This window comes from Lethenteron reissneri, chromosome 18 (assembly GCF_015708825.2).
Source record: "Lethenteron reissneri isolate LAM-NWPU_2019-01 chromosome 18, ASM1570882v1, whole genome shotgun sequence".
NCBI classification, from domain to species: domain Eukaryota; kingdom Metazoa; phylum Chordata; class Hyperoartia; order Petromyzontiformes; family Petromyzontidae; genus Lethenteron; species Lethenteron reissneri.
This window is the reverse complement of record NC_083796.1, coordinates 2,328,926-2,346,471: the sequence shown is the minus strand read 5'-3', so window position 1 is coordinate 2,346,471 and position 17,546 is coordinate 2,328,926. Positions and strand designations below refer to the sequence as shown.

Sequence of the window (17,546 nt, the reverse complement as noted above, 5' to 3'; positions counted from 1 at the left end):
GAGGCGCCAGGGTCGGTATCAAATCGACGACCTCCTGCATACCAGGCAAGGGAGTTACCATGATATAACCACACTGGACGGCAAGAGGGCATCATGACCGTTGCTTGCGCGAGTGTTTGTCTCCCACAAAAAAGTCTTAAATGTGTCGCTGTAATCCGCGCACTGCCAACTCCAATAAACATTATGCTTTATTAACGGCACAATAGGTTATGGCAAGGAATAAAATAATTTAAAAAAGCGAGCATTTAATCAATCACCGCAAGGGAGGCACGATTATTATAAACTACTATCGTGCACTGCGGACGGTTTAATTAACCACACATTCTCACGCGGAACAGGTCAGGTGATTATTAGAGAAGCTTTCAGCAAATTAGAGTGTCACACCCGTGGGGTTTATCCGAGGCAGAGGCATTGACTGTGGCTAAGCATTGTTTGTAATAACGATGAAGCGAATCAAATGGAAGCTGCATCCTGAAGTTGGGTGGGGGGGGGAGTTCAAAGGTCAGAGCTAGCACCGCGAATGGGTACTGGGTTCGAACGTTGAAGATTTCTAATGATGAGCAACTCATTTACTGACTTTCCAAATCGACGTCGTGAAATTTAGTAACGTTATAAAACACGCCAGCAGTAAAGGTGGGCCCAGTGGCTCCGGGTCCAGTACACTGGTACCAGTAATTCTGAGATTCCAGCTTGGAATCTGGGTTCTCAGGCGTAGCAGTGAGTTGATGCTTCCAGCGTGGTCACCAATGACGGCACCAAAAAACCCATATCATGAATCTTGTTTTTTTTCACTTCATTATCAACATCAATTAGCCAAGAATCATCCACTGTTGGATGGACGTTCAGCACATAGATGGAATGACGAAATTAGCTCGTAAGTAGGAGCCAGATGGAATGTTACACCGCAAGATCATGAGAGATGTTTTTGCACTTAATTTGGCTGAACTCTAGCTCTGAGAGTTAAGAACAACATTGTAAAGTGCAGCATCCCCTCTTGTGAATATGAAAAAAACATCAGGATTTCAGAAGTAGTTCCATGATATCTACTTCTATGGCCTGTTTATTAACACAGTACGTTGTCAAGTTGCACCCCCTGCCGCGCCCCCTCCCCCCAACCCGACACCACATTTATATGCTTTTATTCAACTCAGATCAGCTGATATTTTTTGGCCGACTTCGCATTCCGAGTTGAATGGAAATACATCATCTAACGAGGCAATCGATAGCATCAGATGCAGCGGGAATATCGAATCATTGAATCTGACATTCATTTTTGTCAGCAATGCGGTCTTGACCCGATTCATGATTGTTTCATTTTGGGTCAGGTCGTGCAAAACTGTTCGTGGTAAATCCTCCTCAACCCAACACAGCCAAAGAATAAGTATAACGTGAATCAGACGTGCCACATTTAAGATTTATTTACATGCCCAATATGAGTGAGTTACATGATCAACCCACTCACTTTAAGTGGTTATCAAGTAAATTCACTGTTATTGGCCACACAAAAAAATTGTACCGACGAGTGAAATCAAGTTTTCCCTCGTTAATCACGAGGGATACGTTCTGGAGATGCTTGTGAATAGCAAATTTCAGAGATAATGATATTGCCCTATGGAAACCTATCTTTTCAATGAATTACCTTAAATAAATACGTAAATAAGCTATTAAATACATGAAAATGATCATTAAACAAAAAAATGCTTCTAAAGCTTTTTGAAGTTCTATCTCGTAAACACAAAGACTGCAGACGCTTCTAAAGCATCGAGAAGTTCTCTCTCTCATCTCTTTATTTCATCACTTTATCTCTCATCACTCTACCCCACATCACTTTCTCACATCACATTCTCTCTCACTTTATCTCATCACTTTCTTCTCTCTCGATGCAGTGCGAAGACTTCCAGATGCGATTCTCAGATCTCCAAAATCGCGGAAAAGAAGTTCGTGAATAACGAGGGTATACCGCACATGGTCTGGACTCAAGGCGTACGCAACCACCACCACATTTGTGCAGGAGCGTGGGCTCTCACCAAACCCCTCCGGGTCCTCGTCCCACATGGCCAGGTCCTCGGGCGTGAGCAGGAAGTAGTGCGACACGAGACGGCGGCAGATCTCCGTGAGCGTCTGGTAGTTGAAGAAGGCGCTCTTCACACGGTACGCCTCCATAGTCTGCGGCTTGCTGTCTGTCGGTCACACAGTGCTACGTCAGAGCTGGGCGACCCGTACCATGTTGTGTACTTGTGTACGCCTCTTGACATTCCAACGGAGATAACGCCGATGTTAAAAATTTATAACAGCAATGGCATCCGCTGGCCCAGGTCGCAGCGCAAGCCAAGGGCAGCTGTGGTGTTCCCTGTCTTTGTTGACGAAGGAAGGCCGGGGTGGAAGAGATGCACGGTGGGGGGGGGGGGGGGGAGTGGGGGGAATGGGGGGTGGAAGAAACATGCAAGTGGGAGGGTGAGAAGTCAGTACCCTCGGGGTTCTTGGATGGGCGGTACGAGTCGTTCTTGACGATCATCTTGATGAGGCTCATGCACTGCACGGTGAAGCGCTCAAACGCGGGCCGGCCCTCGGCTTGTGCGAACACGGAGCCCACGGCTAGCTCGAGCGAGCGGCTCACAAACGGCACGAACGAGAACGGGTGCTGCTCCAGGAAGTCCAGTAGCTGCACACCACAACGCACGCATGCACACACGCATCAAGAACCCCCCCATATAGCCTTTAATAGACTGTTGGGGTAAATGCTTGTTAGCGAGCACCTACGATGGCCGGCACGGCGGCACGGGACACGGGAGGGTGGGTGGCCAACACCGTGCCCGGCTGCCTTTGTATCCACAGTGGTAATGGTTACACACCACACCAGGTATTTAAGGGTGAGTTGACATAAACGGAGGCCCGGTTTAGATATTCATCACTGACGTTGGCAGTGAGTGGTTAATTGAACTTGGGTCACCAGGTATGGAGCACAGTGGGCTAAACACTTTGCCACTGCTCCACAAAAACAACAATCGTCGTTCGCCACTATGTGGCGGTGACGTCACCATGGCGCTTGTGCCATGCACACACACGCATGCAAAAACACGCACGCACACGGGGAGAGGAAACGCGGGGATCGAGGAGCCACATGGCTTCGTTGCAATCGTTTTATTCGAATTTAAAGTTTCAAAGGATTGCTTAACACTTGTAGTGGTTGCCCAACCTTTTTTGGCTACTGTACCCCACTTGTTAAATTTTGTTTCAATAGAGTACCTCCTTGAATGACCCAACATGTTTCGATTTAAAGCTTTCGTGACTGCAGGGATTTATCTTCTTGGTTCTTTCGGTAAAGTCACGTAGAAGGGAAATAATAAAATAATACAAATAAAACATAATAAAATACAATTCTCACAACGTTTTCGGCCACAACGCAAGCAGCCGTCCTCAGGTGAAGAACAGGGCTGTCGGAAAGACATTCAGACGCTGTCTTTCCGACAGCCCTGTTCTTCACCTGAGGATGGCTGCTTGCATTGTGGCCGAAACGTCGTGAGAATTGTATTTTATTATGTTCTATTTTTATTATTTTATTATTTCCCTTCTACGTGACTTTACCCAAAGAACCAAGAAGATGACCCAACATGGTTCTGAGAAATAAATGTATGAATAATGAACATCATATTGTAACCTGTTTTGTTGCCAGAAAAAAGGGGAAAAACCTATGATCATATTTAGGTATAATAATAGGAGGTCCCATGATGTAGATGCTCACCAGAGCTCTCATTACTCTGATAATCAGAAAGAATCAGAATCAGAAACGGTTTTAATCGCCATGTAAGTTTGCACAAACAAGGAATTCACTATGGCGGGACGGTGCATACATTGAACAAGTAGGAATCTTAACTTATATAAAAGGTATACACTCTAACTATACTAACGTTACAAAGTATAAGTAATACCAAAGGGCTAAAATCTTTAAAATTATGAATAAGTAGACCTTATAAAATGCGAATGTAAAATGTTAATTAGCCGTATTAAACAATCTTAAAATACAAAAATACAGAGGACGCCTTTTGGCGTCCTCTGGTCTAACACTGTTTGAGACGAGGCTCGAAAGAAAGCTGTCTCTGGTGTGGACCAATCAGTTTCATAGACAATGCATATATTATCAGAGTATGTTTTTTTTTGCATTCTAACCACAAGCATTGTGGTTAATGCAGACATGAATCATTGTAAAAGGTTTCAGTTTGGTGTTTAACATCTTAACACCTGTTTTGTTACGAGAAAAAAAGGGAAAAACCTATTATCATTGTAACAAATTGTCCAATTTATGACGTACCCTAACTAGCTGGTAACTGCAAGTGAATAAAAAACATTTTACGGACGCTCTGCATGTGTGACGTCATTTGTTCACGCTTGCTGGTTACTCTTGGAAAGCACATTGTTCACGATCAACTGGTCTTTAATATTGTTCTACATTACCATAAGGATAACATTTTTATCGAAGTTATTTTATATTTGCAGATTCATACATGATTATTCACCAATGACTCTCATGTATGATATCATTTCACACATTTATAAATCACCTCACGTACCCCCTGAGATATTGTCACGTACCCCCAAGGGTACTCGTGACCTCGGTTGAGAACCAGTGGTGTAGACATCTCCACAACAAGCAATGTCACCAACGCAGTTCTGAGTGGTAAGCAGCTGACTTAATTAGATCCGTAAAAACTGCAAAACTACTCTCAGGACAACACGTGGATACTAAAGCCCACTGAGCTCTACGCGCTCTTTCAGAGGTGACCTGCCCACACATGGCGATTGCTCATCCAAGTGATTTATATCACGTGAGAATTCATAGCAACAACCAAATAACCTAAACGCATGTTTCTAAAAGCAGGAGGGTAAAACCGGTGGAACCCGGAGAAAAAGACATGCCACAAAAACGAGGAGAGAGAGAGAGATCACAGACTACAAATATACAACAAGCATTGCCACGATCCAAGATCGAACCCCATGACCTCCTGCGTGCCAGGCGAGGAATATCACATCTGGCAAGCGCGGCGCGCCCCAGAGGTCGAAAATAAAGCACTTTGTTTGTTGGGATCACATCAAGAACCGCGATCCGCAGAATGAGATAAAGAGGCGGGCGACACAAACGGGGTGACGGGACAGTGAACGCGCGGATGGAATAACGAAAAACTTTAAAAGAGCACCAATCACAAAGGTAATTGGACGCAACAGAGCGACAATTCGCCTGAACGGCGAGAGAGGCGCGAACACCACGAACGGACAACGGGCACCAGGCGGCCGTAACCACAAAATGCCACGTCTCCAGCAGGACCGGTTCCTCCGTCACCTGGCTGCGCTAGAGACGACGATGTGACCTCTGTGAAAGTCAGGCCATCGGGCGGAGGTCCGAGGCTAGAATGAGCGATTCGCTGTCGTAAATCACGCTCTCTCACAATCCGAGCGGAACCCCCGTTGATTTATTCCCGTGCGGCGCAGAATTACAGCGCTCCGCGCGGACGTATGTGCCGCGTACAGAAATATTTAAATAAAAACGACAAAATAAATACGGCATTCAAAAAGACATCAATTATACGGGCGGTGGGTTATTTAATCACGTCATGGCTGCCAAATGAGACATGATGTACTTACTTATCCGTGTCTCTATGCCAAAACATGCTCGACAGCCAAGGCCATTCATTTCCTTCTCACAAGGACATGGCCAGAGAAAAAAACCCACCACACTCCGGATCCGAATTAAAAATACAGAGCGACGAAGTGCATGACGCCTCGGAAAGAGTTTGACCTTCGAAGGAAAGGCACGCATCTTGAGGCAAATTAATGGGCCGCGGTCGCCCACTCAGACATGCAAAATTTGTAAGCTGTCACCGCCACTCCGAGCCCAGACCCCACTCCACGCTACGGGCGCATTTTCTTGCCGCGCCAATCGGAACTGCGAGTCAACGGCTCCTCAAAGGTGGCCCCAAAGTCGTTCGCACCATCTCCCACACGTATTTCGCTAATGGCACAATCTCCCACAACGTGGCGTCAACCTTAATTGGGAACAAAGCCGCTGACCTTTCATGTCGGCACACTCCACTTTTGTGAGCGACACTTCTCGGCGCACTTTGGCGCGACCGAGCGATGGAATCAATTAGTGGCGTCGACGGCGGCGGAGCGCAGTTTCTACACTCGCGTGGCGAGAGGCTCGGCGGGGGAACCGCTAAGCGCAGGCGATGGCGCGGTGAGCGAGCATGTCGCCCGGTTAACGGGTGCGGCCGTGACGGCAAGCAGCAGCCGTTTGAGGACACGCGCAAAGCCGAGAGGCGGAACTTGCTTATCAGTGCGCGCACACCTGCACCGCCACCCACCCAATCGCAGTCATTCCTCCGCAGACGGGATTTCAAGCATCGTATAAATACACCCACGGAGTTAATAATGCCAGTAACAAGACTCTACCGATGACAATTAATCCGCGTGGGATGCGCGGAGCGTAAAAATGTCATATCGCGCTCTCGATGATGAATTGCCTGTGGAACGGGCGCTCGGTAAACGTTTTGTTTTTACCGTTTGTGGCTGTGTACGGCTTTACGCTCCGCTGTTCTTCATTGTATTTTCACTGGAGAGATGATTGCAATTCCCAGGTGGCATGCAGAGGACACTCCGTATTGTACCGCTGCGTACAATGAACGTTAATTTACGCACGGCACGCCTTTTTATTTTGGTTTGCCTAAATGGTATAAAAAAACTTCCGAATGAACGACAAATCATAAATCACCCAGCCATTGTGGACATGCAGGATGGTTAATTTTATGACTGCAGAGTTCAAATTAATGACAACAGTAATTATGTCTTGCTAAAATAATGAATAATTTTACATTTTTGCTCCATTATTACAAAAACAAAGTGTACACACAAGGCTTGTAACGGTTTGCCTCCCTCGAATTGGCAGAAAAAATGCTTGATCAAATATGTGAAAATATATTGGTATTTTACTTTAAGTCGCTTATTTGTGAGCTGCTCCACACTCGTCGAGGATCAGTGACTCAGTTGCACCATGTGACTACCGCCACGTTGGCAAGTAAACCGATGACTTTAAGAGGCAACAAAACCCCAGACAATTCTACGTCTTCACCACCATAATAATAGGGTTTTTCCCCTTTTTTTGGCAACAAAACTGAAACCTTTTTACAAGGATTCATGTCTGCATTAACCACAATACTTACAGTCAAAATTCAAACAAAAAACATACGATAATATATGCATTGTCCTTGAAACTGATTGGTCCACACCAGAGACGGCTTTATTTTGAGCCTCGACCCAATTGGTGCTCGACCAGATGACGCAAAAACGTACACAGCTCGAAGACAATGATAGTGCATTGTTGCCAGAAAAAAAGGGGAAAACCCCTATTATTATATTTTGGTACCTGCAAAGGAGGTCTAATGATGTCTTCACCACCATTTACAAACGCTTTGCATTACGCGCGTTTTTGTTTTATCCGGGCCATCCCGTCCCACAACACCCTAGATCATCGCTGTGCATGCAGACATTATAGATGCTATGCATGGCCCCAGGAAGAGTGCGTCTGGCAAACTGATGGGATGGCCGACAAGAGAGCATTGAAATCGGCTCGTGCGCAGGTGCAAGGTGGATCGTTACAGCGCAGGACCGTTACAGGTAGGGAAGGCTCACGGAGGCCCTCATCCAGCAGTGGATTGATCACGGCTGACCATCAACAACAAAGGGCCGCTGTTTGGGCTTCCGTATGCAAACCTACCACTTTGGTGCACAGGATGACTGCTTTTTCCAGCTTCTCTCTGCACGGGTGGCCTGCTGTGATGGTTCTTACTTCAGGAGGGGAACACAGGGAGGTGGGGGGGTGATGGTGACAGAAAAAAAGAGTTAGGGTACATGACACGGCAAGCGTGGTCAGTGAGTAGGGGTGGGTGGCACGGCCCACCGGCAGCAAGTTTGGCAATTGGTTGCAGAGGTTCACGGTTCAAATCCAGTGGCCGCTCTGATTAACGTCGGTGTAATAGCCATATGTTATGCGTGTTCTGTTAGCCTTATATTTGTTGTGCTAGCTGTTGATGCACGACCTTGCCATTCGGAAACCTGACCACGTACAGTTCTTTTCGGATTGTTTTATTCACGATTTATTTTGTTTGCTGTAACCAGGTGTCTATGATGTAACCGGGCCTCCACTAGAACTTGCTCTAGAGGTTTATCTGGTCTGCTCTTCCACGCTGACCAGACGTGGTAGAAGAAGTGGGCATACCCACACTATTCCACACCAAATGTGACGACCTAACAACCGACTAACTGTGGTGTTACCCATACACACTTCTGGATAGAGGTCAGCGGGGTGACAGTGCCTAAACATGGCAACGTGGCAACTCCCTTGTTTGACAGTTAAAAATGTGAGATCGTTGTTTTCTCCATATATTTCTATATGTATGAAAAACCAGTGCAAACCGGTTTTTACCTTTATTTTGTCGCGTGGTCACCGGGAATGCAATTTTTTTTTAAGCACCCTCATTTTAACTTGTTGAGCTTTAACCAAGAGCACCGTACCCCGAGACCAGGCCGGGGGGCAACCCAAGCTACAATATGTAACCATCACGGACAAACTCTCGGCTGCCCATAGCGCAGCGCGAAGGACAAGACCACTTATCCGTGCACTTCAAACGGAAAATGCACTGCCCGCAATTGCGAGCATTTCCCACCAATTGGACCAAATGCCTCTTTTTATTTTGTCCTCTTGATTCGGCACAATGCATCATAGGTTCAAGCACAGGTGGGGGGGGGGGGGGGGGGTTGCTCTGAGAACACCCTAGATTCGCAAAATAAATAAAAAAGGTGAGCACTTTCCCAAAATGCTGTTGACCATGTCTCACCCTGTGGGGGAAATTGCCCACCAGGATTGTGACAACGGCTCGAAAACGAGTCTGGTGGCATAAGCGTAATTATTTTTATTGTTTCGGCAATGCTGCAAGTGTGGCACATGTCAACCGGTAATTTATTGATCCCCTTCAGCCGGATATGTCCAAATCGACAACCTGTAAAATATTTCGGCACCTGGCACACCACATCCGGTATACCTCCATTCGTTATGGTGGCAGACGATGCAGTTGCGTGCCACCTCTGCTCATAAGTCTACTCGCGAACCCGGACGACATTCGGCGAGAGCGCGTAATCAACACTTGTAACGCATACTCACGGCAGTTGAGGTACTGCTGCATTCTCTCAAACACGGCGTTCAGAAAGGCCTGGCGAAATGAGAGAAACGGACAGACAGCGGCGCGTTTGTCACAGTGACCACGAGCGCGTGCTGTAGGACACACCGACCAGCGTGACACTCAGGGCTCTGCCAGTGAAAATCTGCCTGACTGCTACCAGAGTGAAGGCAAAGACGGGCAGTGACCGGCACAGCCTGGTATCAATTAAAGCAGCTTTCCTCTTGCCAACGGCAGGGATCACACGTTTAGTGCTTTTGTGCAATGTGGCAGAAGAAGAAATTCTACGGGGTAAAAAAAATACAGATTCAACTTATTTATTCACAAGCCAAGTATCAATCAATGAATTACTCCGTCAAATAACATTAAGTGTAATTATTGCGATATATCTGTCGATTTGTGCGGTATAAGATAGGAATGCTGTTTGTGCAGCAATGGATTGATCATGGTTGATGATGAACATAGCACAGGGTTCAGCGGTGGCACATTGGTGGGCACCACAGTGGCGAGATGTTATCTCCATCGCCTGGTATACAGGGGGTCGTGGGTTCAATCCCGACTCTTACGCCTGTATATTTGGAGTTTGCATGTTCCCCCCGTGGTCTTGTCGCTTTTTCTCCAGGTCCTCCGGTTTTTCCCTCCACATTTAGAAGCAACATGCGTTCACTTCGTTTAGCGATCATTTGTGGCCAGGTCGCTTCTGAAAAAGATCTATATACAGTCCCTCCAGAAAAACGCGGAGTTTTTTGGTGATTGTTGCGGGCAAAATCGTTGATTATGCGGCACGTTTTCTTAAAAAATGCGATGGAATATGCGGGATATTTATGCAATTTTATGCGATTAAATTGCGGGAACTTGCAAAAATTGCGGGAACTTGCAAAAACTGCGGTTTGATGAAAAAGAGAAAAAAAAGTGATTCCCCCAACACCCTATTCACTAGGCTACTACTTTAATGTAAAGAGTCATTTCTTATTACTTCCTATGATAAGCAAGCATACTACATCACAGAAAGTGCTGGGAATATTTAAGTTCTCATCTTGTTTGATTTCAGACCTTAACAAACAGATGGCTCAAACTTACAAAACATTGAGTCGAACAAGTTCTGTAGCTTTACAAAATGAATATGCTACAACTTCTGTAAAAATGAATAAATAAAATATTAAAAAATTAAATGTGTGCTTCCTGTTTTACAGAGGTAGCTATACAAAACAGACATCTGTTAAAATAAGTGTTTTCAGTGCACAGTAACGTAAGCAATACAGTAACAGTACAGTCTTACAGTAATGTAAATGTACATACTACTAACAAAAAAGTGCAATCTTACAACTGTAAAGTTGCATAAACTCCTGAATAAAACTAACTACGTAGCCTCTAACACTTCATAACGTTCCCATGGCAACAGGGGAAATGGCTGCGCTTGTGTGAAGTAAACGCAACATTTTTCAACTTTCTGCTAAGCTATATGTGACTTTTTGCAACGAAAATGCGGGGATTATGAAATCATGCAAGCTCGCATATTTTGCGCGCGGAAATCTGCAATTTATGCGGCGAAAGTGCGGCGTATTTGAAAAAACGCGCCCCCCGCATAAATATGCGGACTTTGGCTGATTTTGCATGGAATCATGCGATCGCATAATCGCGTTTTTCTGGAGGGACTGTATATAGCTCAGTCGGGCCTTACCTGGTAAGATAAAAAGAAAATGTTTAAGTGCACTGGAACGCTTAAAAAACCCCGTGACCTCCATTTGATTCCCGACCACAACTCACATCGGTGTGCGAATAAAAACCGAACTCGACCTGGGCACCCCCGCCAAACTTCACTGAACCTGCACTTGCCAGTGTGGTGAAGTGAGGTCAGACAACTACAATAGCTGATGTGGCATATGGGAGGTCTTCTTCATCCTCGTCGTTTAACCCAAATCGGAAAAACCTTATTGATTTAAAGATCGCAAATACAAATTTTAATAACATGTTAATTACTTATAAGTGTTGACATTATGCGTATAGAAAATTAAAAGTCTAAATATTTTGGGTAAGTGGCCCTATTCAGGAAAGTAAGTGAGACCATATTTACAAAGTCATCATTTTGTATTAATCTATTATTTATTATATAAATTCCAAGAAGCAGCAACGTTTATCTTGTATTTACACAGTGCTGTACCACTTTGCTTTCTATAAATAAACAAATCATTATTTGGCACATGAAGCCAAATGCTCATCAATGGCCAAAACATCCCTGAGACTCTCCTGGATAAACGAAGGGCATTAAGAAATTACACCACTTGGTACCAATCACCCAGAATGCACCCAATTATTTCGTCACACCTCAGGAGTTAAGCAGGGTTGAGCCTGGATAGTGTTGGGGACCGTTGACCACCCAGGCAGGAGAGATCATCATAGGCGTCATAGCAGAGGGTAAGAGTGGCAAATTCCCTTGGAGTGCAATACAATTCTACGCTCCCACGTCTATGCTCACCTTCACCATCCCACACTCACCAGCTCTGGGTGAAGCATGCTTAAACAAATCCCCTACGGCCCACACCGCGTGGTCAGGCCCTCGTTTGGCAGTAGACTGAGTGTAGGATTGCGCGTGCACATTATAACAAGCTGCCGCAGAGATTGGCGCAGCGGCCGTGTTGGTGGGACACACGCACGCCCGCCCGCCAGCGGCGCACGAGACGCTAACACGGTTTGACAAGTCGTCAACCGAAGGTCCGAGACGTGGCCTAGGGTCGGAGGTCACGAGCCTGCTGGCAGCCAAGCCATTCGCGCTTCGATGGCTTCACGCAGAGGTTAGGGGAGGGAGGTGGGGGGGAACTGAGGGGAGGGGGTGGAGGATGGTGGAGGACGGTGGGGGGTTAGGGTGGGAGTTGGGGTGGGGGGGAAGCACTGGGAAAACACGTGCTGCCCCTTTGTCTCTTTGAACAGAATTCACTCAGTCATACTCCATAATTGCCATAGGATACATGTGTTTTTAAGTTATTAGACATCCCCTTTACCGCTAAAAACATTAATTCAGGGGAAAAAAACATTAATTCGAGGGGGAAAAAACATTAATTCGAGGGGAAAAAAACATAGCGTTGTACCTGCAGGTGCTATGAGTACCACAATCGTGGCCCAAATTTTTGCAAAAAAAAAAGGAAAACTCCAAAGTTGTTGACTCCAGCCAGCAGGAGAGAATGCATTCTACGTCCACGGCTCACGATGATGTTCCACGCATAGAACATTAACAATGTTTTGGGGGAGAGGGTGCAAACATTTTTTTAAAACTCCACATCACTTTTTGTTATTGCGGTTGTAATTGAAAAGAGTGCATTGGATAGAAAAAAAACACGGCAACACCAAATTGGCTGTAATGCATCTCTTGCACACTCAACCGTATGGGAGCTAATCCTGTGATTATACACATCGGCCACTTATTTAAATTATCACGACCCGACTCAAAATGCTCAGATAAAAGCTGTGACAATGACACCAGTAGCAGCAGCACGTGCAGGGTAGGTACACGTTAATTCTTTCGCGGTTTAAGAGGCAGTCAGGCCGCTGGGGGGGGGAGAGGGGGTCTACTTTAACATCAAATACAGCGAGCTCACGGTTCGTTGGGTTTCCAATCCGCGTTACAGTCCACTTTGGAGCGTTTGGAGAAGATATTTGTCCCCACCATCAGGTCACGCGATGCCAAAGAGACTTGTAAAAGTGCACAACTATGACGCACAAGCGGCTTGTTACGACTTGTTACAGGGTGACACGGTGGCAAGATGTTAACTACCTCACCAGGTAAACAGGAGGTTGTGGGTTCAACCCCGATCCTGATGCCTGTATTTTTGTAGTTTGCATGTTCTGCCCGTGGTCGTGTAGATTTTTCTTCGGGTCCTCCGGTTTTTCCCTCCACATTTAGACACATGCGTTTCGAGTATTGACTGATATAAATTTCCATGTGATCAGCCACTTTGTTCAGCTATTATTTGTGGCCAGGTCACTTCTGAAAAGAGCTATACAGCTGAGTGGGCCTTACCTGGTAAAATAAAAAAAATATTTATATAGTTTACCAATATTTTGTGGTTTCTGAAAGATGAAAAACTAAGGTAATAAAAAAACTATTTAATGGATATATCAATACATTACGTAACCTATAAAAAATATAGCAAGAACATATACTGATTATTCTCCTAAAACTTTTGCTGAACTATAAACGGGCGCTAACTAGTCAGAGTCCAATTTGCGCAGGCGACACAAAACATCATTACAAATTTGCCAAGATTCCTCCCTCTTTGCGCTGCTTGTCTTATCAACGGCAGCTAATTGGCCTAATTCCCATCCGTGTCCTGTCCCCGCTCTGCATTCGTAGTAGAAGCAGCAATTACGGGCTCGACTCAAACTTCTTCGCCGGCCAAATTGCACAGCTACTGCCGCTAATTGGCCGCATTCTGATTTGCACTCACGGCGTACGAAGAAAACGATTCTCTAATTGGCTAGACTCAGGTGGTGGTGATTGGTAGTATTGCAAATGGGCCGCCTGTACCAATGTACATCCTTGCGCATGTATATGCAGTGGTTGGAGCGGTAGTGTAACGCTTGGCACGATACACTACGAACCCAGAGACCTGAGTTCGATTTCCGCTCACGGCCACCAACACCAGTGGCGATTACCTGAATCAGTCCTGGCGATTACCAGACACTCAAATGAGTGCTCAATTGAGTACCTGGTGCCATGTATAAACATCACCATGAGGGAAACAAAGGCGGCCGGGTGAGGTGCTGGCCATCTACCTGCTCATGTGCTGTTTCAGCCCTAATCGGTGTTTGCTAATGGCACTTAGATAGATAGATCGTTTATTGTCATTGTCACCAGTACAACGAAATTTAAAATGCTCACCAGTCAGGGCATCATTCATAAATTTAAATTAAATAAAACAAGAAAATAAAAATAAAATTAAATGAAAGATAATCAATTTATACTATATATAAAAACAGCCCAAGTATACCCACATACCCACATAAGGTTACATTTGGTCATTGCACATCTCTATTTCACAATCAATTGTAAACACTATTACTTAATTAATTAGCATTATTGAGTGTGGTGATCGCTGTAGGATAAAAGCTCTGTTTGAATCTGTTTGTCCTTGTTTTGACTGATCTGAATCGTCTGCCTGATGGCAACAGCTCAAACAGTGAGTGTCCAGGGTGAGAAGAGTCCTTTATAATGTTCTGTGCTTTTTTGATGCAACGTGAACTGTGTAGTTCTTCCAGTGTGGGGAGATGGCAGCCGGCGATCTTTTGGGCTGTGTTGATGACCCTCTGGAGCGCTTTCCTCTGAGCCACTGTACAGCTGGTGTACCATACACAGATGCAGTATGTAAGAATGCTCTCGATGGAGGCTCGGTAGAAGGACACCAGCAGTTTCTGTGTGATGTTATTATTCCTGAGAATTCTCAGGAAGTAAAGTCTCTGCTGGGCCTTTTTCAGAAGCTCAGTGCTGTTGGCGCTCCAGGTCAGGCCCTCCCCAATGTGGACTCCCAGGAAGCAGAAGTCTGCCACCCTCTCCACACAGTCCCCGCTGATGATTAGTGGTGGAGTGTCCGTTTTCTTTCTCCTGTAGTCTATTATGAGCTCCTTGGTCTTTGCGGTGTTAAGGAGCCTGTGTAGGCTCCCCAGGGAATCCAATATTTTTTTCGCCTGACAGTCATCTCAGCCAGTTAATCCATCAACACCTCGGTCTGTCATCTGCCATGCTCTTCCCAGGAATCCTTTGACACTTCACGAAGCCTCAAAGCACACCTAGCCTGGCACAAGAGCTGTCGTGGGGTGCAGTTAGTGTTGTGTGTGCTTGTGTGTGACGGGGGCAACACAAGGGGCATGGGGCGGCAGAGGAGAGAGGGAACGGGGGGAAAGAGAAGAGAGACAGAAATATTTGCATCTTACCATGACCTCTGCGTGCCCATGTGGCTCCGCAAAGCCGTGCACCGTCAGCTTCCTCAACACTGTGGGAGGGTCGGGGGTGGGGGTGGAGGGGGGATAATGAAATGAAATGTCAACTCGTGCGATGGCTGGGAGGCCACGGGAACTCACGGAGGCTTCGACAGTTGACACAGGAGTGGAGGCTTGGGGGTCCATGTGGGGGCGTGTTTTGTAGGGGTGGTGCAAGGCGGTGGTGTTGGTTGAGATGGTGACACAGTAGGGGGTACAGCTGGTACATCTACCGGTTACCTCAGTCAGCCAAGCCATGGCACCTGGGGGTCTGTCCCGAGACCTCCTGTCAGCGAGCCTTCGCCACTTCACGTGGCCTCAAAGTGCACCTGGCCTGGTACAGCCCCCGTGGTGACATTCCCGTCAATTAGTGGCGAATGGCGGATATTGCTATTGGTGGGAAGCAGTAGTGCGGCGGTAGTGCAGTGATTAACAGGCTGTGCGACAAACTTGGCACCCCAAGTTCGGTTCCAACTCATGGCCAATGCCAGTGAGAATTATCCCCTAGATATACTCAGCCATAAACGAGTACCCGTTCCAGTGTGTAAACATCACCACTGGGGGGATAAATGCGGCCAGGCGTTGTGCTGGCCACCATCTCTTGTGCTGTGCCAGCCTTCATAGGTGCTCATTAACAGCATTTGCCCCAAGAGTCTGTGAAGGCTATACGGGGGATCTTTATCTTTGGTGGTGGCGGAGACTCGAGATGAGATTGATTAAGTCACCGAAGGAGCTGTCACAACAAGGTGTCAATTTATTTACTTTGCATTCAAACCAAGGGGGTGGCCTCAATTAGACCACGAGGGTCCAGGGAAGCTGCTAAACTAGGACGGCTAAAAAAGAAATACAGGCCAAGGTGATAACGGTGAATGAAATCCAAATGTTGCAATGTAAACAGATAAGTGAAATGTTGACTACGTGAAGGAACCGCAACCAAAGGATAAAATGCACCCACAGAGGAGAAACCACCCGTGGAAATGGAGTAATAAAAATCGGGATCGAGTGTTTCCTCCTTGCACGTGTGGGTTTTCTTGGGGAGGGGGGGGGCTCCAGTTTTCTCCCACATATAAGTGCTCATGTATTGGCTCATAACACCTTAATACAGATAGTCCCTGAGGTACGACGGTCCGACTTACGATATTTAGATCTTACGTTGGCGATACGACAAAATTGTAAAATATTTTACATTTCGCGCGGCAGGCAAATGCAGCAGCGTACGATGCCGCGATGTACGCATCTCCCGCCTTGTGTAGTGATGCCTCACTCTCACCAGCGGTCGACGGAGTTAGCGCGTGTATTTTTTTCTGTGTTTTTTGTGTTTCAAGGCATGTTAAAAGTTTTTATAGCAGATAGGATTGTTTCCTGAAAAAACTTTCTATTAAATTACAGTTCATATAGGTAGGCTAAGAATTTACCTTATTTTATTTTACATTTTACCATGCAATACATTATTGTAATTAATAAATACATACAGTATATAGTTTGTACGGTACTGTAAATTGCTCTGTTTTGCTAAATCATCACCATTCTTTAAGACTTCTGGGTAGGCTATGCCATCTTCAACTTACGATATTTTTGACTTATGATGGGGTCGTCGTAACGCATCTCCATCGTAAGTAGAGGACTACCTGTATATATAAATGGAGGACTGTAGAGCTTGGGAAATTGTTGGCGCCGACCCATTGCGTGGGTGCCTTCCTGCTCGTCTGTGGTTCCTCGTTTCCCAAAAGAAAGTGAAGACTGTGTGGTGCGTTCAAAGGGGAAATTAGTATTAATTCCAATGATGATGAATACAACTCTGATGCCGCTGTGAGCATGTGTGTTCACCTGAGGTGTGGACTCGAGTCATGTGACTTGGACTCGAGTCAGACTCGAGTCATGAATTTGATGACTTCAGACTCGACTTGGACTTGCATAACAATGACTTTGTCCCACCTCTGAGGTGTGGACTCGAGTCATGTGACTTGGACTCGAGTCAGACTCGAGTCATGAATTTGATGACTTCAGACTCGACTTGGACTTGCATAACAATGACTTTGTCCCACCTCTGGTGTTCACTATGATGATCTTCATGATGACGATGATACTGTGGCTTGTAAATTATGAAGATGGCTGAGTCAGTGTGTGTGTGATATTACATGCCACTGGAATAATTCATTCACGTACACCACAAGAGTCAACAACCTATACATACCCTTGGTTTGTTGACATATTAGTACTACAATAACCGCCCTATATCTGTCTTCATTTCATGATTCTGTGGCCTAGTTTTGTAATTTGCTGTGTTCAATCTGGAGGTTAAACTGCACGAGTCGATTTGTGCTGCAGAGAATTACTTGTGTGATATTTCCA

General features: G+C 45.9%; 1 protein-coding gene across 1 annotated transcript in view; it reads right to left on the bottom strand.

Moving 5' to 3' along the window:
• Positions 1-17,546, bottom strand: part of IPO11 (importin 11) — a 93,476-nt gene that overhangs the window by 54,807 nt on the left and 21,123 nt on the right. The window contains exons 7-11 of the mRNA XM_061553429.1: positions 15,150-15,208; positions 9,209-9,257; positions 7,766-7,836; positions 2,470-2,662; positions 2,028-2,180 (exon numbers count right to left, since the gene is read on the bottom strand). Of these exons, the coding sequence (XP_061409413.1) occupies positions 2,028-2,180; positions 2,470-2,662; positions 7,766-7,836; positions 9,209-9,257; positions 15,150-15,208 (525 nt within the window). The remainder of the gene's footprint in view (positions 1-2,027; positions 2,181-2,469; positions 2,663-7,765; positions 7,837-9,208; positions 9,258-15,149; positions 15,209-17,546) is intronic.